At 45.8% G+C, this 25,852-nt stretch overlaps 1 protein-coding gene and 1 long non-coding RNA gene across 3 annotated transcripts in view; one reads left to right on the top strand and one right to left on the bottom strand.

Annotated features, from left to right (window-relative positions):
- Positions 1-841: 841 nt before the first annotated feature.
- On the bottom strand, positions 842-3,409 carry LOC122466738. The gene is made up of 3 exons (XR_006292493.1): positions 3,365-3,409; positions 2,163-2,308; positions 842-1,051 (listed from the first exon to the last, which is right to left on the bottom strand). It is a non-coding gene; the product is annotated as an uncharacterized LOC122466738 (long non-coding RNA).
- Positions 3,410-6,463: 3,054 nt separating this feature from the next.
- LRIG1 (leucine rich repeats and immunoglobulin like domains 1) overlaps positions 6,464-25,852 on the top strand; it is a 126,325-nt gene continuing 106,936 nt past the window's right edge. The window contains exon 1 of one of the 2 annotated variants that reach the window (XM_043550669.1): positions 6,464-6,575. In XM_043550669.1, the coding sequence (XP_043406604.1) occupies positions 6,514-6,575 (62 nt within the window). In that variant the 5' untranslated portion in view covers positions 6,464-6,513. Of the gene's footprint in view, positions 6,576-6,611; positions 7,636-25,852 lie in introns of those variants that run through there. The other variant, XM_007061478.4, reaches the window with a different exon arrangement.

Genomic DNA, 25,852 nt, shown 5'->3' with positions numbered 1-25,852 from the left:
ACCCAGGAGAGGGGCAGCCCCTCAGTTGGCAAATGCAGCCCATCTCATCCTGCAGTCAGTCCACAAAGGCAGATCCCACACAGAGCCCCACAGGCATCTGGCTGCAATGATCTGGTTGCAGAACAGGAGCCACATTAAGCTGCACAGGACTGGAAATACTTATACTTCATTCCGAGCGCGCGCACACACACACAATGGCCAGAATTGTAAAGTCCTGAGCCCCCGCTGCTGGGGCCAGTTTGTCCAAAGAGCCCAGCTCCTATGTTGGTGCCGAACAAGTGGCCAGGGACAGGGTTCAGGAGGGCTCAGGGCCCTGCACCCTCAGCTCTTTTGAAAACACTGCTCCAGTGGGGGGATACTGAGCACCTGAAAACTCTGGGACTCAGAACCTAGCATTTATATACTCAGAAGTGGGGACAAAAGCCTGGAGGGATTTAGGGGTATCTCCCCAATAGAATCTATTTTGAAAAATCAATGTGATTCGGTGAAGCAGGGTCCATCCAAAGGTTTGCTCTTCAGAAGCTTTTTGATGCAATGGTATTTCCTCTCTGACAGGGATGGGAGAAGAGTCTAGAGAAAGGGGAACTCCACCTGAGTCATGGACAACATACTTCCCTTCTGTCTGGTGTTAGAATTTTAAACTAGAGGCTCCCAATGAATCACCAACTAGTACATCCCTGTACTACAGCCCTCCGATATTGACTCAGAAGCAGGGACGAGCTCTTCCTTCGCTGGGACATCAACAATCTCCACGGTGCTATAGTTTGTCTAATGCCGCATCTGACAGCTTAAGAAATCAGGGCTCTCCTCTTCAGATTTTCTGGACCCTGTTCCCTTTTGCACCTCTGTCCCTGGATGTCCCTTTGGCAGGTCGACATTCAGTCCCCCATTGATTTCGGAGAACAAAGTAGACAAGGGATATGTGACACCAGTCCTTTCCAGCCCCAACACTTGTTTACTGTCAATGATATATTGGCCCAATAAAGATATCATGTTACCTACTTCAGCAGAGTCTGTGGATGGGCTCTCCACTCTCCAGGGGGCAAATGACCTTCATCCAAATCAGAAAACAAGAGGCTTGGTTTCTCCCCAAAGGTCACTTAATAAGACTGCCCCTCCCACTGCTGCCCTGCTTGGGCCCAAAGACTCTTCCTGAGATAAGTCCAACCTTTTCTATAAACTGGCTACTCCTTTTCCAGGAGTACCAAGCTGGTCAATTAAGGTATCCCAGGTGCAGCTGACCCCAGGCACTTAACCCCTTCTTTTCTGGTTCCAATCCCCTACAAACATGATAGCTGAAATAGGGTTGGGCTTTGGGGGAGGGGTGCTCTACATCCTCCTTGCCCTGGAGGACACTGCAGCACAAGATCACCAACTGTTTGTGGAAGGTGCTGTGTTAGCTGTGTGTAACACGAACATTAGTGCCCACAGGTATCTATTACTCAGTTTTAATGGCAAGGAATCAGTGCATTTCACTGTATCACAAGTGAGACATGTCAAGAAGGGTCAGCTGGTATTCTCGAATGCTCTACGGAGTCTTCAGTTTTTGTAAAAAACAAACAAACAAACAAAAACAAGACCATCATCCAAATGCGTTCTATTGCACTATAAGAGCATGCTCGCGTACAATAGCAACGAGTCTGGTATAAGAATCTGAACAGTCTATTTATCTAATCCTGATACTTTCATGTTAAAATACATGCAGGTTTCTCTCAGATGAGATCAGGGTCTGTATCTTTCCGTTTTCAGGTGTACATAAATTTAAGTCTTTGAAGCTGCATAGACTCCAGAGGGGCAGTCAGAAAGATCATAGGATTACAGAATACTGGACACAAATGTGGTTACTGCATGCAGCCAGCAGGAGGGAAAGAATTTCCACCTGTAGTCTACCACCCCACCAGAATCTGAAGAGAAGCTCTTCCATAGAGCGTTCTGGATTGGGATTTAGGGCCATTAATTGTACATTTTTGTGCATGTGCCCCCTGCCAAGAAACGGATTGGGCAGACAGCTTATGGTTGCAGTGAGCTGGAGTTTGGAGGAGGAGAAGAAGCTGCTGCCAGTCACAAGCTTAGACCATTGTAATACTTTTGAAGCGTATTCACATCTCTGTTTGGGGAGCCACTCCAAGAACTAAGGTCACTGGTGTAGATTTGATACATACCAACAACGGAGGGGATGGTTTATTAGTGGTGTAACAGTGGTATGGTAGAATAATAGGCGTCACTCCCAGAAGAGAAAGCTATCTGAAATACAGATTTCTGTCCATTTCTCTCTGTGGCCCAGTGCATGTCATCAGATAAAATGCACCTGTACAAGTAGAGAAATGCAGGAGGTGGAATTAGGCTACCTTAAGGAGAAATTTGAAAGAAATCAGGGGAAACAAAAATGCAGGAGAAGAGGAAGAATGACTTACTGGCTGGCCTCATGTTCCAAATACCAGAGAACACCCTCAAATACTTTCCCACACGCCAGCAATGTATAGCATTGACTAGCATCACTACAGTCCCATGATGGAGAAGAAGAGTGGTCTAGTGGCGAAGGCATTGGGGGGGGGGGACTCAGGAAATCTGTGTTCAGTTCCCAAGATCCGTAGGGCCCTAGGGAAGTATCTTGAGGCCTTGTGTTCAAGAGTTAATGGAAATTGCAGTGCTCAGAACCTCGGGGGGTGGGGGGGGGGGAAGACAACTAGCCTTTAATGTCAGTACCTCAGTTGTTCTCCTGAGAAATATAGATTATAATACTTCCTTTCTCACACCCTTTGTCTCTAAGAAATTTGAGGGAGGGACCGTCTTTTACTATATGTCTGTATCCAAGCATAATAGGGCTCTGATCTCACTGGAAAGGTCTTGGGGCTACTGTGATACAAATAAAAATTGACACTATTTGGGTCACTAATTCCATCCTGCTGTAGCTATTTTCACCATAAAGCCAAATAGGTGATACCCCCCCCCTTTTTAAAACAGCATATTCCATATTGCTAGACTACAGTAAAAAAGGATTTAAGTTTGTCATTAATTTATATTTCTAATACAAGTGGCAAACTCTGTTATGTCTGATAGCAGGGACCATGGCATTTCTCCAATACACAATAGAAAAGTTACAGCAGAAGACTACCTGTGATAATTTCTAGACCTACTTGACCAGGTAAGTGGAACTGGGCCAGATCCCAGCCCCTCAGTTCTTTTCACAAAAGACAAGAGACACTTGCTTGGTACCTGAAAGGGAAAATAAAACCTCTTTTGGGCTAAATGCTAGGTATTTTATTTTAAAAGTCAGTGCAAAAACTTCCTTAAAGTACCCTGCTCCTAAGGCTGTTTCTGCAGCATAACACAAAATGTTAAATGACCCAGCCAAACTACATACAGTTAGCAGCTCCCCTTCAAGGAGCAGAGAACAAGTTTTCCTCCATACAGCAGCACCAATCTCATTAACCACCACTGCCCCTTATATGTACTGCAGCAAACTGGCTACAGGTGCCCTGACCTCTTCCCTTGAGCTCTGAAAAGATTCCTTTGGGTCCAAGTGTCCCTCTTCCATGTAGATGAATGTGCATAAACAAGAAGAAGGATCCTGCACCCACTGAAGTCAATGACAAAGTGTTTGTTGACTTTAATGGTGCAGCATAAGATGCCAAGAAAACTGAGAGTCCCTAAGATCTATATCAGCTGTCACGGGGTCTAAACTTTGCAGGTAATATTAGGTCCATTTTCATGATGACATGGGAACACCAGTGTTTATGGAAGGGCGTGCTCATGTTTCCCCCTCTAATGTCTGAAGAGTAAACATGAAAAATGGAAAATTTATTTTGAAAATTAAGAAAAATAACCACCATCTTATTTTTATTATTATTATGCAAAGTCCTTCTTCTTGCTCCCACTCAAATCAGTGTGAGTGTTTTCTGAGGGCCTGATTTTCACAAGTGCTGAGTACTCAGAACTGCAGCTAGAGCCAGGGAGAGCTGCAGTTGCTGAGCACTTGTGAAAATCAGACCCTTCATGTCTGAACATGCAGCGACTAGACTAACAAATGAGCAAGTGTGCAAAAAAAGTGAATTTCTGTGTAGACTTGACTACAAGTAAAAAGGCGAAGAAAGCCCACGATAGCTAACCATTCCTAGGGGGTGATGGTTTAAAGCACTCTACCTGGATCTTCTAACCTATTGAGCAGAAATGTGACAACTGCACTGCCTCATTATTTCAGTTCCATGGGACACTTGGAGAAACTGTCTGTGTAGGCTGCAAAACAAGGGCAGGCAAAGGTGATGGAGCCATAGCCACAAACAAAAGAATCCCCTATGGTCAGCAGCCGAAGGTTCCTAATTCTCACAGGGCAGGAATACAGTGTGGTGCCTTTTCACAAGGGCAAAACCAGAGAATTTGCTGTTAGTTTTGGCCAGGAAGCGTCTGGGACTGTGTGTGGGCCACAGGTAAAATAACAGTACCAAACTGGTTAGTCTCTAAGGTGCCACAAATACTCCTTTTCTTTTTTAGTACCAAAAAGAGATTGCTTGATTGGTAGCCAATGTCTTGACATAGAATGGAATTGCTTAACATTGCACCTATAAGCCATCCAAGCCTCTGTTAGCAAAGCACAGACATGTCTAAGTGAGAAAAGTGTATGTTTTCCTTTAGAGTCTATCAGCTGTTAGCATGTTGTCATTTAGCCTCACATAATCCTCCCCTGAGTGTCGACATCACTGTTCTCTCCAAGTACACTCAGACCAATCAGCAAGATGTTGTCAGTTTGGGCAAACTTCCATAAATGGGTATGGAGAGTAGACATGACTTCATGCTCCTTACTAGACTGGGGGCATTGCCAAAACACTGAATCCCCTTTCTACTGACACAGTGAAGAGAGATTTTCAGATCTTGACTCATAGGCTTTGCACTTCATGGCAAGCAAACCACAGAAGTCTGTGGTGACTTTGTGGCCGAAGCCACAGAGTTCTGATATTTTGTTGAATAAGGCTGTTAGCAGATTTGCCATCACACACAAGTTCTTTTTCCGCAGACCTGCTGTTTCCTCCAAATAAGATGAAGCTAGAACAGCAATATTTCACGTGGCAGCATTTTTATGTGTCCATGGCAAGCTTTATGAACAAATCTGACTCAAGAATTGTGCCACTATTTTATGTCAAAAAAAAAAAAAGCAGGTGTCTCTTAGAAGATAAACAGAACATTTAAACTTTATGTAGGTATAGTGCCCAATCCCCTTAAGTCAATGGGGCTCTGTTCCTGCAATGTTGCAACTGACTCAGCACAAGTTCAAGGGGTTGCCCAGGCAGAGTTGACTGCAGGACTGGGGCATGGAAATTTTGTTGGACTCAGTGGAAGCAGGATCAGGCCCGTACTAGTTGCTCCTCTCCCTAAAGATAAATCCATCCCTTCACACAGATCTAGCTGCAGGACCAGGGGCCATGTGAGTGGTTATACAGTGTACCCTCATAGCCTAGTGTGTTGAGAAGGCCGAGCACTGCCTTCCAACTAAACAGTGTATGGGCCTGATCCAAAGCCAATTGGAGTGTTTCTGTTGACTTCAGTGAGCTTTGGTCAGGCCCTAAATGCATGTGTGGAAGTGTATTGCTGCTTTTATCAAGTTTTTTGCAACATTTTTGTAACAACTATCTAATGGGTCATGATTTGACTAATTTTGGAATGCAGGCTCTTTGGACCATATCATCCATTAGGCATGGACTCCCCTATCTGTCTGTATCCATCTGTTGTCTCTTGTATTATACCCGGATTGTAAACTCTTAGGGCAGGGACTATGTTTCTTAGTCTATGTTTTTATAGCCCCTTGTGCAATGGGGTTCTAGTATGTGACTAGGGCTACCAAGCACTTCTTGTTAGTAATTATTATTATTACCCACATGCATATCGTAGGCATAGCAAAGAAATAAAAATAAAAATGTTAAAGCTGCCCTCCTCCAGTTATTGCCTTCAAAGTTCAGCTTTGGTTTAGGAAGAAGATAATTCTTTCCTCTGCTCTTCTCTGTAGAATCAGGATTATAATACTTACTAAGGCACTTTTGGTACCTATGCTAAAAAAGTGCTATATATGTGCTAAATATGGAATATAATTAATTATAATTATTTATATTGATTATATTATATTATATGGGAGATGAACTCAGGATTCCCTATGTTGTTTTTTGACAAACCTGGTTGGTTGAGTTTGGGCTTTGCAAAACCATAGTTGGTTGGGGGCCTGGCTCTATTTCACTTTACAAATATTTCACTTTCACTCAATAAAGTATTGAGTTAGTGAGAAAGGTGCCCTGAAAGAAAGAAAGAAAATCCGGCTCACCCCTTCTCTCAGCTTCCCCTTTAAGAAGCGGGGCTAGCGGAGGGAGTCTCCCGTCCAGCTTTCACACCTTGGGTGGGAAAGGGAGGCGGGACCTCTCGCCTCTGATTGACGGGCTGCCAACATCAATGGAACGTTGTGTGTCCAAACCAAGGGCCGGCTGTCCAATCCGGCGGCGCGCGGGCACGTTCTAGAACGCCGGGCGGCCAATGGGAGCGGAGCGAAAGCGGGGGAGGTGGCGGCGGCGGGGGAATGTGGCGATGGCCCCAACGTGGGTTTGAGGCGAGAGCGGCGCTCGGGGGCCGGGGAAACGCTCGCGGCTGCGGGGGGCTCGGGCGGCAGCGGCCCGCGGGGATCCGGGCGGCTGGCAGCGCCCGCGGTGGGTGGCGGGGCTCGTTCCCCAGCCCGGGGCCGGCAGGAAGGGGGCCCGGGGCCGCGAGCAGGGGAAGCTGCAGCCGCGGCGGAGGAGGCGGCGGCGGCGCTGCCCGGGCGGCGGAGGAGAGCGCGGCATCGGCCCACGCGGGCAGGGCAGGCGGCGATGCAGCCCTCGGCGGCGGAGCGGCTGCGGGACTGAGGAGCGGGAGAGAGGCCGCCGAGGAGCGGGACGTGGCTCGGCCGCGGGGGCTGAGCTGGGCTTCGGCGGACCCGGGGGCGCCGGTTCTGTGGCCGGCGGCTCTTTAGCCGGGAGAGCGTCGGTGCCTTGATTTCCCCGCCCGGGCCTCCGGAGCGGACCCGGACTCTGCCATGCAAACGCCCCGGGAGGCAGTAGGGCGCTGACAGGAGCCGTCCCGGGGGCGCCCGGGGTGTTGCCGGGACCCCACGCTGGGGGTGCGGGGGGGGGAGGAGATGCACCCGTGCCCAGCCGCCTCCCTTCCGACGCAGCCGTAGCAGCGAGCCCCGCCGAGCTGCCCCCCGGCCCCGGCGACCCCCGCGGGCAGGACGTGGAGAAGCGAGTCTGCCATGGTGCAACTGGTGGCGCGGGCAGCCTAGCGCAGGGGCCCGCCGCCGCCGCCGGTCCCGGACCGGTCGCTGGACACGCTCCGCTGAGCGCTGCCTGGGACTGGCCGCCGCTGCCGCCGCCTGGCTTCGTGCCGCTCTCTGCGCTTCGGCCCCCGGGGGCCGGGTAACAAAATGGCGCGGCCGGGCGCGGGGGCCCCGCTGCTGCGGTCCGCTCCTTGTCTGACTTTCCTCTTGATGGCCCTGGTGGGCCCCGGGTCCGGGTCCGAGCCGCGCTGCGCCTCCAGCTGCGCCTGCAGCGGGGAGCTGCTGGACTGCAGCCACCGGGGGCTGAGCGAGCTCCCCAGGGACCTCCCCACCTGGCCCGTCTATGTGTAAGTCCGTGGATCTCCCCGGGGGGGTGGGGGGTGGGAGCTGTCCTCGCCTCTCAAGCTTCCCTGGTTCCTTTATTGTTTTGGGGGGAGAGGGAAGGAGGGTCAAATCCTGGTTTTTTTTTCTCTCTCTCTGCGGTGCCTAAGGTTCCCTTCTCCCTGCTCCTTTGCCTGTGACGGATTTGCCTGTGCGCTTTTCGTATCAGGGTACGGTCCTGCAAAATCGTAGCCCGTGGGAGGCTTGCCATGGACTTCAGCGGGAGCAGGGTCGGGCCCGATTCCGCAAAAATGCGGAGCCCCCCTGGAGAGCCCAATGGGAGTGGAGGGTGTGGGGGCCTGGCAGTAAGTCCTCAGCCAATCGCAGGATCGAGCCCTTCAGGGGTCCCAGTTCGTTCCCAACCACCCCCGAGCCTTTTTAGGCTCTCAACCTGTACACGGTTATGCAGGTGCTTTATTTGTTGTGAGTCCATTGAGGTCCAGGCTTGAGGTTAAGCGCATGCCTCATTGCAGGATCAGTGTTTTGGTTTCCTGCTCTGTGCTGTTTTGTGCCAGTGATGAATAATAATTATCTTAGAGTTTGCGGTCAGCCATTGACTGGGGCCACTTTTTCCTATCTAGTCATTGCAGTTGTTGGGTGCAGCGTAGTAATTGTAGCAAGGCTGTCGGTCCCAGGATTTACAGAGACAAGGTGTGTGAGGTAATATCTTTTATTGGACCAACTTCTGCGGGTGATAGAGACAGAGCTCTGTGTGGTTCAAAAGCTTGTGTGTCACACACAGAAGTTGGTCCAATCAATTGTAGTTCTTGGGTATTTTACTTTGGGAATCTGCAACATTGCAGCTGCTGATCATACAGTCGCTTAAGGCCTGGAAAAAGCCCTTATTTAACAATATTCCTTTTAGTTGATGTGCTTATTACTTTTTCTTACTGCATTGTTACCAGAGCGACTTGTGAAAAAGACAGTCGCTGTGCTCCCTTTGTGCTGATTTAAAAACTCTTCTGAGTTCCTACAAAGAGTGTTCAAGAACTGGTCCGCTGGTATTTCCTATACATAGGCGTGTGAAGGTGTTGAAGATAAGAGTGACTATTGTAAAAATGACACAGCACTATCAAGGCAGAGTAGAATACGGTTTGCACAGGATAGTTGAGTTATTAAAGACTTTGCACTATATGGAAAGTATAGCAATAATCTGACTAGGCCGTATGGTCTTGAACTCATTTAATTTTTTTTTTAACTGTTAGTTTGGTATGCTGGATGTTTTTTTAAAAAAACAAACAACAAAAACCCCTTTTTCTTCCAGTTTAATGACACAGGCCTCTTCCTACCATACTTTTAAAATGGTCTCTTGTGCTTTTTCGCTGCAGTATGAAGTTACTATACGGATCTCATGTTTCTCCCTAATTCAGATTGAAAATTGAAGAGAGGGATGGAGACAAAGGAAAAGTTGCTGTGTAGTTAGTTCTCTGTTTTACAGTGTGCCTGGATAAGAAGTAAAATTCTTCTCAATCTGAACTGCTCCCTCTTCATGTTTTTGTAGCTATAGTTTTAATACTGGATAGAAAAAGGAGGCAAGAGGGATTTTTTTAAAAGACTATGACCTCGTGCAGATGAAGGCCAACTTCTCTAACTTGGGTGCTAAACTTAGGACCCTGAATCCCTATTTGGGCACCTTAATGAATGGCCTGATTTTCAAAAATGCTGAACGCTTACAGCTCACCTCACCATTTCTGAAAATCAGTCCACTTACTGGTGTGTGCATACATGGATCTACGTGCCAGAGTTCAAGTATTTAGATTAGGAAATTTTGGCTGAAGCTGTTAAAGTGTAACGCTCAACCATTAGGTGTTTTTAATTGGAAACAAAGTTTCGGGATATAAACATCGCTTTTGTGTATTGGTGGGGGGCGGATACATTGCTTTACTAGAGTTCTAGAGTAGTTGTCTTATATGTTGATGTCAAGTAAAACTTGGAAGTTAAGTCGTGTTAACTTGAAATCTGAATTCTAAAACACTCTCTCAAATCAATCTAGAAGATGTATTATTGGCATATCAACTAAATTTACAGTGGAAGAGAGAATAGGTGACCGATAATGTGTGTGAGTTTTTACTGAAATAGTACTTAAAAGTAAAAATAAAAAAATGATTTTTCAAATTCCAATAAATTCTTTGCAGCTTATTTTGTAACTATCTTAAATCTGAAATGATTAAAAGTACAGGAAAACTAGGGGGAAAATTGGGGTCATCTTTGACAATTTATTAATTTCATTTGGCTATCAAAATGCAGAAGAACTTAAAGTGTGTGTGTGTACTTACATAAATAAATATCCTTAACTGTTACCTAACCTTTCTGAAATGAAGACTAGGGAGGAGGGGGAGAAAGAGAATCTTGATGTTTCTGTCATTAGGGCTTTTAGGTATCTGAACAGATGTATACATTGTTGAATATATAATACTTCTGGTTATGTAGATATACTGTATATCTACCCGGAAAGAAAATGGTCGTTGTCTTTTTTGGGGAGACCATTCAATTTGTTCTGAAGTAGAATTATTTTGTTTTAGGTTTGTTATCATTAGGCACTTTTGGCTATAGTCAAAGTACCTGTTTTATATGAGATTATTGGGAGTTATTCTGAATTACCCTGGTCTTACTGAGTGCAGAATTTGGCCCTTTATTTTCAAAAGCAAAATAACTCCTCGTGTACACCTGTTCCTCGGTGTGCAGTTGTATTGTGAAGAGTTCTGAATTCAGCTGAATATGATTACGATGGTTTCTAATCTCCTGAGCATAATTTCAGAATCCCCATGTTTCTTTTTAAACAAGACAGTGACTTGTCCACATAAAAATTGTATTAATAACTCAGTTTAATTGAATTTACTTGTCTGTTTTTACAGACATGCTAATGCCCAGGAGTGTCATTCATATGGAACAGATTTTTGTGTGTTTTGAGTTCAGTTTAAATTTTATTGGTGAAGTAATCACACACATAAATCTACTGCTACAGATCTGTGGGTTGTTGATCTTTTAACCATTTACGCAAAATCTGATTTGTCAGTTCGGCTAATTCTTTGGTTAATTTAGAATTTATAAAGTGGAGTTTAGCAATGATTTTTGTACTTAATAATACATCATTTTTCTTGTTGTCCCTGTAAAATATGAAAAAGCAGCCAAAGAAGCTGAGAAACTTAGATACAGAAAACGTTTTGCTCTAAAAGTTACGTGGTTTCTAACTAAAAGAATTACATTTATTTACTTATCTAAATTATTAACAAAACCAAGCCACCTATTTCTTTTCTTTTATGATTTCTATGATAGGTGCTACTGCCATAATACAAATAAACAATAATGAAAGCTCGGTCCTAAAGTACTAGTTAATTATCAACTGGTGTTTAATCTATATTTGATTTCTTCTTTAAAATAGCACTGAATGTTGGAAACAGTAATTGTATCATGTACAAATGTAATACCTCATTTCATTTTAACACTTCTCTTAAAAAAAACATTAAGGGGGGGGAGATTTTTAAAAAGCATCTAAGAGATTTAGGAGCACAAATCCTATGGACTTTCAGTGGGGCTTGGGCTCTTAAATCCATGTAGGTACCTCTGGAGATATCCTTCTAAAAGCTTACTCTTTAATTAGTCCCCTTGTGGCTAAACAATCCTTGGAGTTCATTTCCACTGCATTACAGGTAGATTTATAACCGTTTAAACAAATAACCTGTCAGGGTCGGCTTGTGATAGTTTTGAAACCAACTTTAATTATTAAGTTGTATATTTGCTCAGCAGGACTGTCGGTATTGGAAAAATGCATTGGCATCATTTGAAGGTGCTATTGTTGTTTTTGTTGCCTTTAGCTACTAAGAGTTTCTGTTCAAAAGCAATAACTCATTTGAAGAAGAGTAATAAACTGTGGCCACTTATAGTTAATGTAGTATGGTACAGATAAGTGTTTAAAAAATGGACAGTGACATTTGGTACAGTAGTACATATGAAAAGACCATGTTCTTTCTCACCACAGTTTGTGTTTTGAGCTTCTAACTGGGAACAGCAATTGAGCCCAAGAGTAAGTTGAAACAGTTCAGCATAACCCATGCAGTCTGTTGAATAAACCACACCAGTGAGCCACCATGCAAACCTTGCAGTTAACCAGTTGCAGCTCTGAAAAGTTCAGCATCTCTGGAAGGAGCTGAAAAAAATCTTAAATCCACTGAGTGATCGATTGGTATCTCTGCTTACCAGTGTCTCGCTTTGAAGCCTCTCGAGCTGGTTAGACATCAAAAGACGCGAAATAAATCTGAAGTCTGATTTACATGAACATATTGTCTGTGGCACAAACTTCAGTGCCAAACTTAGGAACAAAATGCTTCATGCTCAGAAATGCCAGGTGCAGAGCTCTGAGAACATCAGAATGACTTCGGAGATCAAGCAGAGCATTATGGCCATTAAAACAAAGTGCTCTCCCTTTTTCTTATTTTAAAGAATGGTAAAGAAGTTGATTAAATTTTTTTTTCCATAGACGAGTAAAAGATACTTTTTCTCTTATTGAGGGTTGATATTTTGGTCCTGGTTCTTATTTACAGTAAGGTTCAGAGAATGTAAAGGTGCCTTTTAGTTAGTGTGTGTGTAATTTGCTGCCAGATTGGTTTAAAGGGGTCCTGAGTGTAAATGCAAATCTGTCTATTTAAGTTGAAATATTGGCACATTTATGACAAACATCAATGATGACAGCCATAAGAAGCCAGGAAAGGAAACTACTTTTAACAACTTTGTTTTCTTAACTCCCTGTATTGTTAGTTATTGCCCTAGAAGTAACTTTGCCTGCTGCTCAGAGACACCCACAATTCTTTCCCCAGTTGAATATGGAGTAACTCCAATAATTCCAGTGCATTTACTCCATATTTACACTGAGTTACATGGAAGCAGAATTTGCTCCTTCGGTTTATTACTCCTGGATGAATTCTTCACCAAAATATTAAACATTCTGTGCACAATATTTTAAAATTCTGCATATTTTATTTGTCAAAATAACAATATAATCATTCCAGTTTCTATTATTTTGGTAATGTATTTCAAAATACCTGTCAGCCAATATGTCTGTAACAATACAGACGGACACTAAAAAAAGATTCAGGAAATGTTTTTGGCAACTAGATTCCATATTTGGCATATTAATACAGAACTCTGAGTAATAATTCATTTAAACTACAATACAGAACCATATTTCCCGCACACCTCAGAAGCAGTGCTAGGGCTTTGGGGGAGTGAGGGTAAAAGAGGAGCTGAAGGAGAGGGAAGTAATTGCTGGGAAGGACCTGGAAGTGAACCTGGAGGGTTGTTGGGTGGGGGTGGGAGAAGTATGGGGGGGAAGGGATTGTTAAGGAGCTGGGGAGCCTCCCCCTTGCAGACCCTGGCTGACCCCAAGCCTCTCCCATTCTCCCAGACACATCTTCCCCTGTCCCACATGTCTCTTCACCCTCACTCAGCCACCCCCACCCACCCATCCCCATGTCGTCCTGCACTCCCTTGGTGTTCCTGCACCTCATTCCACCCCTGTCCCAATCTGTGTGACACCACCCCCCCTCTGTCCTGCAGGCATGTTGCTGTGAGAAAAGCAGCCTTTGCTCTCTTGCTAACAGCTGCTTGCTGCTAAGGTGAGCCAGCTGTTCTGGCGCCAGCTCACCTTACCCAGCAGCCCCTAGTGGGCAGTGCCTCTCTGGCAGAATGTATTTTTTGCGATGGGGGGGGGAGGAACTTCAGGGGACGTGAATTCTGCGCATGCGCAGTGGCGCTGAATTCCCCCAAGGGTAGTTTATAGGACACAACATAATAGCACAGCCGACTTTGTAGTTAGTGAGCCGTTACAACTATATCAATATGTACGTTATCTAGTACACAGTCTCATGCAGTTTCTTGAGTGTTTTAAAAAAAAACAAAACAACAACCCACCTTTTTATCTTTTCTGTCTTCAATGCGTCAGTGTAACATTATGGTTGTGGTGCAAAGGTAAGAATGAAATTCAACTTTACAATGGTGCACTTATGCCTGAGTATCCACGTGTGCATGAATGTTACATGGACAGCAAGGAGCAGAGCACTAGGGGGTGTCAGTTCTATTGACATCCATGGAGCTGTGACAGTTTACACTAGTAGAAGATTTCCAGCCCCCTAGAATTTCAGGAGTTTAAAAACCCAGATGACATAACTGCATAATTTTATTCAGGTCCGAATTTTCACAGGTTTTTAAAATGTTCAGATTTTGACCAGCTCAACCGAGGTAACCATATTTTGATCAGCCATGTAATTATGTGTCTAGATTTCAAAGCAACTGTGTGGCTCATTTTGGAGCCTTTTATCTCATTGCTATTTACATAGTGTAGCCAAGGACGATAGTAACGTGTGATATAGGTGCTTAGGAGCCTAAATCTCATTGAAAATCAATGAGACTTAGGTTCCTAAATGGCTGGGTTGCTTAGGGCCAGATTTTTAGAGGTATTAGGTTCCTAAAGATGCAGATAAGTTCTTAGTGGGATTTTCAAAAATGCCTGAAATCAAATGTGCTCAAGCATTTGCATATCTTACAGCATGGAGTAATCCTGCTCAAGTCAATAGGCACTTAAGCACATGTAGTCCTTGTTGAATTGGGCCTTGATATGCATGGATCCTCAGCTACCTTTTTGAAGACTAACTGACTAACCCGGCTGCTACTCTGAAACCTTTTTGAAGTGCTGGCTTGTCCTTGAAGGAGATTGGTGCTGGGGGTGGAAAACCTGCTCTGCCATTGCCTGTATGGTACTTGCTTTTTGGATCTTGGTTGCTCTCAACTAAAATTCTGTCTCCTTTGGAAATGTGAGGGGAGGTGGGGGTGAGGGGAAGAGTTTGTGCTGCTGATTTGACCAAGGGAGAAGAGAGAGGTCCTGGCAGTTCTTGCCTCTTATGTCTAACTCCTATCCTTGCTGAAGTAATGGATCAAAGATTTAGAAAATCTCAGAGCTCATTTGTACCCAGCCCTTATGCAACTGTATGGGGTCAGGGTAAGCAGTAAGGAACTCTGTTTCCTCCCCCCCCCCCCCCCTTGTAAGTCTTGTGTAAATCATCCAGAATTGCAGCTTTGGGATGTGTGGGAATAACAATCTCCTGGGAGCAGCAGAGGGATGGGGAGTAGGGGGACCTATAGTATAAGCCAGTGGGGAAATGTGCTGCATCCCTTAACAAATTGCCTGAGGCAGAATGCTCCAACCTGGGCAGTGTTCGCTGACCCCAGTGCAGGTCGGTGGCTAAATTCCACAGTTATGATCCTAACCTTTCAAAGGAACGAAGGAACTGTAATCAATATACAGCATGGGTTTGTAATGAATAGATCTTACCAGAAAATCTCGATTGACTTTTGTTGACACAAGTACAAACTCCAGTTGATGAAAGGAATGTGGTAAGACTATACATACTCTGATTTGAATAAAGCATCTAGTTCCCCTGAAATAGTTTACTCAGAAATTTAAACTCTAAAAGACGGTGTTCTCCACTGACTAGCCATTCTGTGTGTGGGATGTTAAGACTATTGCAGCTGAGATCTGCGTGTTTGCAATTTTCATGACAGTCCCTGTGTTGTGGAATGCCCCTAGCCTAATCTATTCTGTCAGTCAGTGTCCTACAGACTTTGTTTTACAGATGTCACTGCTGCTTCGGAGTTACAGGCCCACTAGAATAATGGAATGACTATCTTAACCAGGCCTTCAAAACAATTCCTCCTTTCCCACCTGGTAGGTGGATACTTCTGATGCACAACAAGGAAACACACTTCTAAAACCAGGTTATAGATACCCCCCCCCCCCCCCCCGAAAGTTGGGGTTTGCAGGGGAGACCCTTTCATGAGCTTAACTGTATTGAGACTAGTGTGATTAGAATGCTCTAATCGTTTTTGTTTTAATTACCAGTTTCGGTGTTCATTTGAATGTATGTGCCGTCCTTTGGATTCAATGACCGCACTCAGCGTGCTTTGGACAGATTTTGCTATTACCGAGAGACCATGCTTAGCATGAGCCTGCCACTGGCCCTGTGGAGCTTTCCCTGAGGTCTTAATGCTTACCCCACACCATTAAGTGGATACAAAGCAGTTTAAACTCAGTAATACTAGGATTGGATGTGCGTGGGGAGGGATGTAATATTTTATAGATCAGACTAGGAACAAAGCCTAATGACTGGAACACAGCTATTGAAGGGCAATTCTAATCCCAGCTGTCTCCTGCAAATGCTCTTTTAAATCTGTTACAAGTCAAAGGACTTTAGGACCCTGTGAGAAATGCCCAGAGTACTCCTCCCTCTTTCTGAGAAACTTCGTGGCCTTTAATCACTCTGGGTTTTTCCTCTCCACTGCCACTGCAATTCAAAAGGCAAGAGTCCCATACAAAGGGAGCCGGAGCTCAATGGTCTGTGTTAATATTCAGTGCCATTTACAATGGGTGCAGTTTGAAAGGGGGAGAATGAATGGTTTGGGAGATGAGAGGAAGAGAGACAAAGGAAAAATTTCCAGAGCAGGGAAACAAGCATCCCAGTGGGCATTGGCGAAGTGAATCCGCTGTTCGCAGAAAGAATATGTCATTTTCTTAGCTTGTGCAAACTGTTCTGAGGTTAAGCATCTGGATAACCGCTGCTTAATCTCAGATGAGTTATTACTAGAATGACTGAACAGGGAGCAAATCGGAAGATACGTTGCTGTCTCTCTTAGCCTCGTGGAAACAAGAGGGGAAAAACATATGCCCCAGTGAATTGTATCGATTGGCATCTTGGGCACCAATTCAGCAAAGCACTTCAGCACATGTTTAACTGTAAGGAAGTGAGTAAAATCCCATCCCTATTCCGGAAGGCAATGAAGCATGTGCTTAAATCCCATAAGAGGCATTTATGGCAGCTGTGGATTTCTGAGTGCAGCTATGCCCTTTTCCCTGGACCATGCCTTCCCCTCCCGCCTCCCAATATGCCACGGTCCCCGGTAGCAGATTAATTTGGTTTCCAGCTGCTTTGTGCTCCAGGTGGGCTAGATAATCTTTATTGAAGTCTCAGTTCAGTGCTGGTTCATTTCCTAGATAGCAGTGAAGAGGACTAAGGGCTTGTCTTCACTGCAGAGTTGACTTGAGATATAACTTGAGTGGTTCCTGAAACTTGGTCAGGTTCACCATCACCTCTTAACTCCGGCGCGCTGGTGCTTTTAACGTGAATTAGGTGACCTATCGGGGGATATAAACTACAGTGTGAGCTAGCACAACTGGTCAGCTGCTAAAGCAGTGCTGTTTCTTAGCATGGCCGCCCTCACATCTTTCCAGGTAACCATGCCTGCTCCATGCACTAGGCGATCCCCTGCTTGGAGCGATGCCGAGCTGCTGGACCTCCTCAGCGTTTGGGGAGAGGAGGCTGTGCAGTCCCAGCTGCGCTCCAGCCATAGGAATTATGATAACTGCGGACAGATTCATGATCCATGACAGGAAGGGGCCTTGACTGGGACACGCTGCAGTGCAGGGTCAAAATGAAGGAGCTGTGGAATGCCCACCACAAGGTGTGGGAGGGAAACCACCATTCTGGTGCTGTGCCCACAAGCAGCTGGTTCTACGAAGAGCTGGATGCGATACTTGGTGGTGATCCCACCTCCCCTCTGAAGGCTACCGTGGATACTTCGGTGGCTTGCATGCCAGTTGAGAGCGGACTGAGCCAGGAGGAGGAAATCTTGGATGAGGATGTGGAGAGGGAGGGGGACCCAGAGGGGAGGACATCTTGGAGGTCAAGAGATGCATGCTGCCAGGAGCTCTTCTCTACCCCAGAGGAGGCTAGCCAATCACAGCAGTCAGATCTTGGCAAAGCGCAAACAGGAGAGGAGGCCCCTGGTAAGTGGCATTGATTTTGGGAATCTCTGATGTGAGTTGTTGGGGGCAGGAGGGTTCTGTCTGTATGATGCGTGTACCCCCACATGCCTTGTCTGAGTGGCGTTGACTGACTGACTCCCTCACTTCGTGGGATGGGCCTGAGAGATCTCCGCTAAACTCTCATGGAGATATTGGGCAATCCGCTGCCGCAGGTTCTTTGGCAGAACTGCTTTGTTTCTTGCCACATTGAGGGTAACTTTCCCACGCTACTCTACTGTCACGGGGGGCGGGGGAGGAACTGTTGCGGCACACAAGCGAGTTACATAAGGGCCAGGGCAGAAGCCTCAGTCTTGGAGAAGACACAGCTTCTGGAAAATGTGGGGACAGGAATGATTATAAGCCCTCCCCCCCCCCCCCCCCCAGTGGCTGGCTCTGCCCAAGAGCCATGTGCCCAGTGTACAGTACGGTCCTGGAACACTGATTTCCCCTGCGGTTACTCACCATTTTGGGGGTTTTGTGGCTCGTGTGCTTGCCTGGGGTCAGCCAGTTAGTGACAGGTATGTGAATAGTGGCTCTGTTTTAAATCACTGAATCAGTGGTCTGTGTGTTGCATACAATAGTGCTTCTGTAAAATTTTGCATTTTGGCTTCACAGAGGTGACCTTGGGAACCCAGCCTCCCTCTTTGTTATCGCCGGCTGAATGGCTGCGCAGAATTTAGAAAGTGACCACGAAGAACTAAAGAGGACTTTCTGCGTGAGGCCATGATGCACTCCGTGGCCGAAACACAAGAATGGAAGGAGTGGTGGGACAGTGAGAAGAGGGACCGAAAGGAGAACGTGGCGCACCAAAACGAAGCCCCGGAGCGGCTCTTAAATGTTATGGAGCTCCAAGTGGACACGCTCCAGGTGATACTAGCACTGCAAACCAAGCAGCTCCGCGACCACCCTCCCCTGCAGCCTCTGTTGCAAAGCTCTTTCCTATGTGCCCCCCAGACACCACCAACACACTCTTATCAACCTCCTGGCTCCAGTCTGCATCCACTGCATTCCAGTGCTCCCCCGTCACAGTCCAGCCCTGCAGACTCCCACTACACTCAACACCCGTCCCTCTGCAGTTTAGTCCTGCTGAAGTACAGTACCCGCTGCACTGTACTCCAAAGGAGAAGGTTGGATATGATACCTGGACATACACAAATCTTTAACCGTCCCGGGACCCCACCTCCTCCTGGGACCCTCTCTTGCCCCATTCCCCTCTGTGCTGATGTGTGTGTTTTTTAGTTAATAGAATAAAGATTGCTTTCAAACCAACACAATTCTTTTATTAAAAAACAACAACTGGAGGAGAGAGACAGACAAACCAACAAACAGCCCTTCAAAGCAACAGGCAGTTTTCTTAAACCTTCATAGTGCATCATCTGCACCAATCAAAATCATCTCCTAGCGTTACAAGCACTGCACTCCCGAGCATAACAACAAATATTAGTGGCTTTCAGCTTCAAGTTGCTGTCTCAAGGCATCCCTGACCCTTATGGCCCTGCGGTGTGCCCCTCTTATAGCCCTGGTCTCTAGCTGTTCAAATTCAGCCTCCAGGCGCTGAGCCTCAGCGGTCCAGGCCAGAGTGAAGCTTTCACTCTTCCCTTCACAAATGTTATGGAGTGTACAGCACATGGCTATAAGCATAGGAATATTGTCATCGGCCAGGTCTTGCCTCCCATATAGGCCGCACCAGTGGGCCTTTAAACGGCCAAAAGCACACTCAACAATCATTCTGCACTTGCTCAGCCTATTGTTGAACCTCTCCTTGCTGTGGTCAAGGTGCCCCATGTATGGCTTCATAAGCCATGCCATTAAGGGGTGGGTGGGGTCTCCCAGGATCACAATGGGCATTTCAGCATCCCCGAAGGTGATCTTCTTCTGGTCCAGGAAGAAAGTCATTGCTTGCAGCTTCCTGAACAAGTCAGCGTTCTGAAAGATGTGTACATCATGCACCTTTCTGGACCAGCCTGCGTTAATGTCTGTGAAACGCCCACAGTGATCCACAAGCACCTGGAGAACCACTGAGAAATACCCCTGGCGATTAATGCACTTGGTAGCCAGGTGGTCTGGTGCCAGAACTGGAATATGTGTGCCATATATTGCCCCTCTGCAATTAGGGAAGCCCATTTGTGCAGAGCCATCCACAATGTCATGCACGTTGCCCAGAGTCACGGTCTTTTGGAGCAGGATGTGATTAATGGCCCTGCACCCTTCCATCAACATGAATTCAACAGTCGACTTTCTCACTCCGAACTGGTTAGTGACCGATCGGTAGCAGTCTGGAGTAGCCAGCTTCCACAGTACAATTGCCACGCGCTTCTCCAGGGGCAGGGCAGCTCTCATTCTCGTGTCCTCTTGCAGCCACTACTTGTTATCCCAGACGTGCATGACAATGTGATCGCACCACTCAGTCCTTGTTTCCCGAGTCCAAAAGCGGCGTTCCACTGTGGTCAGCACCTCCGTGAATGCCACAAGCAATCTTGTGTTGTAGCTACTAGGTGTGGCGAGATCAATGTCGCACTCCTCTTGCCTTTGCAGTTTAAGGAATAACTCCACTGCCACTCGTGACGTTTTAGAGCGAGCAGCATATTGGTCAACAGTGCAGGATCCATTCCTGCAGACCAAAGAAGCAGAGCACGCAGTACACAAACTGTTGAAAGATGAGGCCAAATGCAGACGGACGCACATGGATTGCTGAGTTGCGAAGCAGTGCATCACAGGGCATTGGGACAGGACCCAGGATGTCCTGCGACCCCCCCCCCCCCCATCCCACAACTCTTAGCAGCAGAAGAGGAAGGGATGCTCTGTGGGATCCGATGAAGTGAGCTGTAGCTCACGAAAGCTTATGCTCAAATAAATTGGTTAGTCTCTAAGTGCCACAAGTCCTCCTTTTCTTTTTGCGAATACAGACTAACACGGCTGCTACTCTGAAACTCGGTGGGATAGCTGCCCAGAGTGCATCACTCCGAATACCGCTGCAAATGCCGCAAGCGTGAACACACTCTTGCACAGGCAGCTGATTGTGAACACACAACAGCGGTTTCCATTCAGTGCTCTCCGAGCAGCACTGTAACTCTGCCAGTGTAGACATACCCTTACTGTCACTTTCAAAGTGTGACTGAACTGTAAATACACCGAATGCTACTCAGTTTTCATGGATTTTGGTTTCATACCATAAACTGGATACGGCATCTGGGATACGCTGTGGCCTCAGTGATGACATCATTTTCCTTCTCCCATGCCTGCACATACGCTCTCCTTAAAATCCAGCTGTAACACAAGATGTGTCTGCATGAAAGGCTCCTCTCCAAATCAGTTGAGGGGCAGGGGAGGGAAGTGGGGAAATAAAATAGTTAGTGTGCGGCTTGCGATTACATATAAAACAAGGAGGAAACATTTCATGAATGATTCAGATCTTGGAGATCTATCCAGACCAATGAAATGCACTGAGGCCATTCCGGAGGCATGTAGCCTGGGCCAAACTGCTTCTATTGTGCCAAAGTGTTTCAGGTAACTGGGGGCTTGAGAAATATGCTTTGGAAAGGGGCAAGATTTCTCCCTGCATTTAAACATGGAGCTGCTGTGTAGCTGTTACTTCAGCCTAAGGACCGCGCAGCCTTGCTGCGTCTCCAGACTCCTGTAATGGTGGCTTCTCCTTCCCTAATCTGGAGTGTACATTTGCACAGCTGGGGTTGCACTCCCCCTTCATATGCTGCCTTGCCCTCTCTCCTTGACCAGTAATACTGCGCAGTCAAGCTGTGGGTGAAAGGGCAGAATTTGCTCCTGAATGCAGCTCTGTAGACTGGATTGTGCATTCTTTGTGCATCCAGATCCCCTCCTGAGGTCAGTGGGAGTTTTAGGTGCAAAAGGAATGTAAGATCAAGCAATAAGTATTTTCACCAGAAGCAAATTTATATACACTAGAAGCTTTTGAATTCACATTCCTGACTGGCAGATCCATTCTGAAATTACTGAATTTTACAGGTTGGCAAGTGACCAAGCAAACAATGTCATACGTCTTCCTTTGTCATGACTCCTCTCTTAGTAGTTCCCATTATTAATTCATCCTGTTGAGGGTTAACTGAAGTCTGCATTGCAGTTTGAGCATATCAAGTCCTTCCCCCAAGAATCTTCCAGCTTTGGAGCTGTATGTGATGTGTCATGGGTGATGGGTTCCCCCCGGGGTGCTGCCTGGAACTAGGGTACCACTGAGCCCCCTGACCCACCAGCCTGGGCTCCCTCTCACACTGTACTGCTGTGACAAGCTGCAAAGCCCTCCAACTTGCACTTTCACCAGCATACATACAGGTAGGGACACACCCAGCTGCAATTACAAGCAGGCTTTCTGAACAGCCCCTGCATGAGAAGGCTACTCCCAGGACTTCAGGCATACACTCCCTCTGGAGCATAAACCCAAAATTATACAGTCTTGCGCTGCATAGGGAACTGTACAGTGTAAGCTTATAAAATTAGCCCCCTCTATCAATGTGGAGAGGAATATGCAGCAGCCTTCTGCCCCTGAGTTATGATTCCCACACACTTCATTCCAACCCACTGATTTAGATAAAGCAAAAACAAGTTTATTAACTACAAAAGATAGATTTTAAGTGATAGCAAACAGATAAAGGCTGATAAAAAATGCAAACTAAGCTTAATATGCTAAATAGATTGGATATGAATAACAGATTCTCACCCTAAGGGATAATGCAAGCAGGCTGTATATTCTTAAGGGGCAAGCTACACTTGTTTTACAGCTTGGAATCCCCAGGTGTTTCATTCACAGGCTAAAAATCCCTTTAGCCTGGGTCCAACGCTTCCCTAAATTCAGTCTTTGTTCCTCAGGTGTTTACAGGAGTCTTCTTGTGTGGGGAGTGCAGAACACCAGATGATGCCACTCCCTCCCTTATATAGCTTTTGCATAGGGTGGGAACCCTTTGGTCCCAAAACTTGGTTCCCAGACCTGTCTGTGGAAAAATACTGACATCCCAAGATGGAGTCTAGAGACTCGTGGTCTCATCACATGTCCTTGTAGAATCATAGCAGCTGTTACTCAGAGGCTGTCTGTAGCCTTCTCAGGAACGCTCCCCAGCTGGGAGATAAGTTTCTGCTAAGGCCTATTGTTTTTTCCTAATGGCACATTTCCCTGAATAGGCGCTTCCCCACCCACTATCTAGATCAGGATGTCTCAAACTTCATTGCACTGCGACCCCCTTCTGACAAAAAATTACTACACGACCCCAGAAGGGGGACAGAAACCTGAACCTGTCCAAATCTGAACTGGGGTGCCCTCTGCCCTCAGGTGGGGTGGAGGTGTGGGCAAAGTCCGAGCCCCACTGCTCTGGGCCAGAGGGGGCCGAAGCTGAAGCCCAAGGGCTTCAGACCCATGCAGGGGGGCTGTGACCTGAGCCCTGCCACCCCCGGCTGAAGCCCTCGGGCTTTGGCTTCAGCCCTGGGTGGTGGGGCTTGGACTTCGGCCCTAGGCACCAACAAGTCTTAGGCCCTAGGCCTCAACTTTGGCTACCCCATTAAAATGGGGTCCCGACCCACAGGTTGAGAACCACTGATCTAGAATGAAAGCATCTTGTCTAGTGGGTGTTACCCAGACATAACTACATTTGAAATACATAGTCAATATTCATAACTTCAGATACAACGATACATGCATACAAATAGGATAATCATATTCAGCCATTCATAACCTTTCAGTGACACCTCACATGAGTTATCTTGCATCAAATATTATAATTATATCAATCATATAATAATATCACTGAAGAATATGGGGTGCAGTGTCACATGCGCTCTCTCTCTCTCTTTTTTTTTTTTTAAATATCTTCAGTATATCGTCAGCCCATTAGTCTGTAATTTTTGAGAAGTCTACGAGTGTGCTTTAATATTTTTATGGTCCCTCTCTTGTGTTCTGGTGAATGTATCCTATCTAATCCAGGTATTATGATCGCATGTGTATGGTTGTATTCTCAGTTTGCTTTTCACTTTGTATATGTTGGTGGTTAGCTGAGCCGGTTTAGTGAAAATTTCAATAGGAAAGTTTCAGAGAGATTCTTTATGCACGGAACAGCTTGTACACCGTTACAGGTTTCATAAAGCACCTTTTAATGCCATGCATTGATGGCATTTATAAATGCTGTGCTCCTTGCAGTGGTTGGCTAAAAATCTGAGCCAGCATTTTAGCAGTTAGATTCTTTGTATCTCCGGTTTTGGGTGGTTAGTTTACTGTTGCTATTTGTAAAGAGATTATGATTTGTTTAATCTACAAATCAAAAGTATTTTGTGCTTCATTGATGTAATAAAACTAAGTTTGGAAGGCTGCAGACCAGCTGGTATAAACAATTTTTTGTTAAATATAATCAGTTTGTAGTAAAGGCTTCACTTTAAATGAAATAATGTATTTTTAGATTAATTATTTCAGATTAGACAACATAAATCTTGTCTAAATTTTAGAGCATATCCCATGTTTTGAGTTCAGGTGGAAATGGTATTTCAAATGTTAAACCAAACACCACACCACCTCTGAGACCCCACTCCACCCTTGCAGTTTTGTTCAGAGAAGATTGCCGAAGGTCTTCCAGGTGGGTCGGAAAAGGGAGTGCAAACCAGAGAGAAGCTTAAAACATGAAATCCAGATCTGCGCTTCCCCCCCAGATTCAAAGGGATTTAGATCCAGTGTTCTAGTTGGGCCCAAATCAAGTACTAGGCAAATAATTTGGGTCCCCCATATGTTTGTATTTGTTTTATAGGTGCCAAATGAGATAGGAGCCCGTTGTGCTCGACACTGTGTGTACACATCTGCCTTCGAGAGTTTACCATCAACACTAGAAATAAAACTCTTCATGAACCTGTTTTGAAATGCTGCTCCTGAAAGTTATGAACATATTTTGCTCAGCCAATGGAGATTAGGCTGTTTTAATAAAGACAGTTAAAATACCATGTTTTAGGTTGTCTTTGGCCAATATAAACAGGGGTTTGCTGTGTTATTTGTCATCTGGAAAATAGATCTAAAAAGTTTTATGCCTGGCCAATTAGACTGTATTTATACAATATTTAAAACCAGTTCAGCTAATGCAATTACATCTGTAGCACAGACAGATATCTGAAGTGAAACTGTATACTTCCTCCGAGAGCAGGAACGGCAGAGAGGTTGAGAACTGTTGTGATAAATTGCACTTGACCAGAAGTTAGTAAAAGTTATTCAGGTTGTGTCTGGCCACGGAGCAGGAAGGTTGTGTTACTGGGTCATGTCTGAAACATGCTAACCGTTTCTGCCTGCTTGTGATGAATTATTTTTCTCTGCTTGTGTGACGTTTAAGAGTTGATGGGGGTAGGTGGAGGAGGGAGACAGGGGTGACGGTACTGACTGAAGGTTTTGCTCCTGTGCTCACGTACCATCTCCTCAGAAGAGGTAATGGATTAGAGGACTGCTGGTCTGTGAATTCTATCCTGGGTAATAAAATGGAAAGCATAGGAAACTGCCTGGCTGGAAGGCCTGTGAAAAATGGTCCCTTAAATCTATTCCAGTTGTCCAAACACTGCCGACTCTTTCTTCTTTTCTGTGTGTGCATGGAGCTAGTTTGGTTAGTAGGAGATACAGGAGAAAACTCGTTTAAGTAGAAGTTAGTTCCCAGCCCCTTGATAGCAGAGAAGCCACGGACCTGTAGGTTGCTGTATTTTCCTTGATTTAATTTAAACTGCCTTAGCCGGGCTGCAGTCTGTTCAGACTTTGGGAACTGTGAAAGAACACAGGTAAATCTTTCCCGTGGCATAGTTGTTAGGTAACAGGCTGATGCCAGGGTGTGATACTCCCAAACCTCAGGATGCTTACTTAAAGGCTGCATTGGCTGCAGAGTCAAAGAGCCCAAGGCAGCTGGGTGTCTAATTGCAGACTTTTTCAATGGCTCCTGGGTGCCTAGCTCCTTTAGGTTCATCAGCCTAAATTAACATGTTTTGAAGTTAGGGGATCAAATGCACTTGTCCTCTCGTTGAGTTACTGCACCCACAAGCCAGGGGGTGAACCTGCAGTGCATCAGCTTGCTACACAGTAACGTCCTGAGTGGATGCTGCGAAAGCTGGCTTGAACACGTGACTTTTGTTTGCAAAGGGAAGGATGTCACTAGAAGAGGAACAGAGCAGCGCTATGTGTCCTGAAAAATTCTCATTGTCCTCCTTTTCTTCCTCTCCTCCCACAAGCACTTGATCATTCCTGCACCTGTTGGGGGGGATAGTTTCATGGGCATGGTCCAGAGCATGAATTTTGACCTCTGTGTACGTGGACGGGTTGGATTGTGCTTGTCTCTATTACTTATTGTCTGGCATAACTA

The sequence above is a fragment of the Chelonia mydas genome, chromosome 7, assembly GCF_015237465.2.
Source record: "Chelonia mydas isolate rCheMyd1 chromosome 7, rCheMyd1.pri.v2, whole genome shotgun sequence".
Taxonomy (NCBI): domain Eukaryota; kingdom Metazoa; phylum Chordata; order Testudines; family Cheloniidae; genus Chelonia; species Chelonia mydas.
This window is presented reverse-complemented; position numbering and strand designations above follow the sequence as displayed.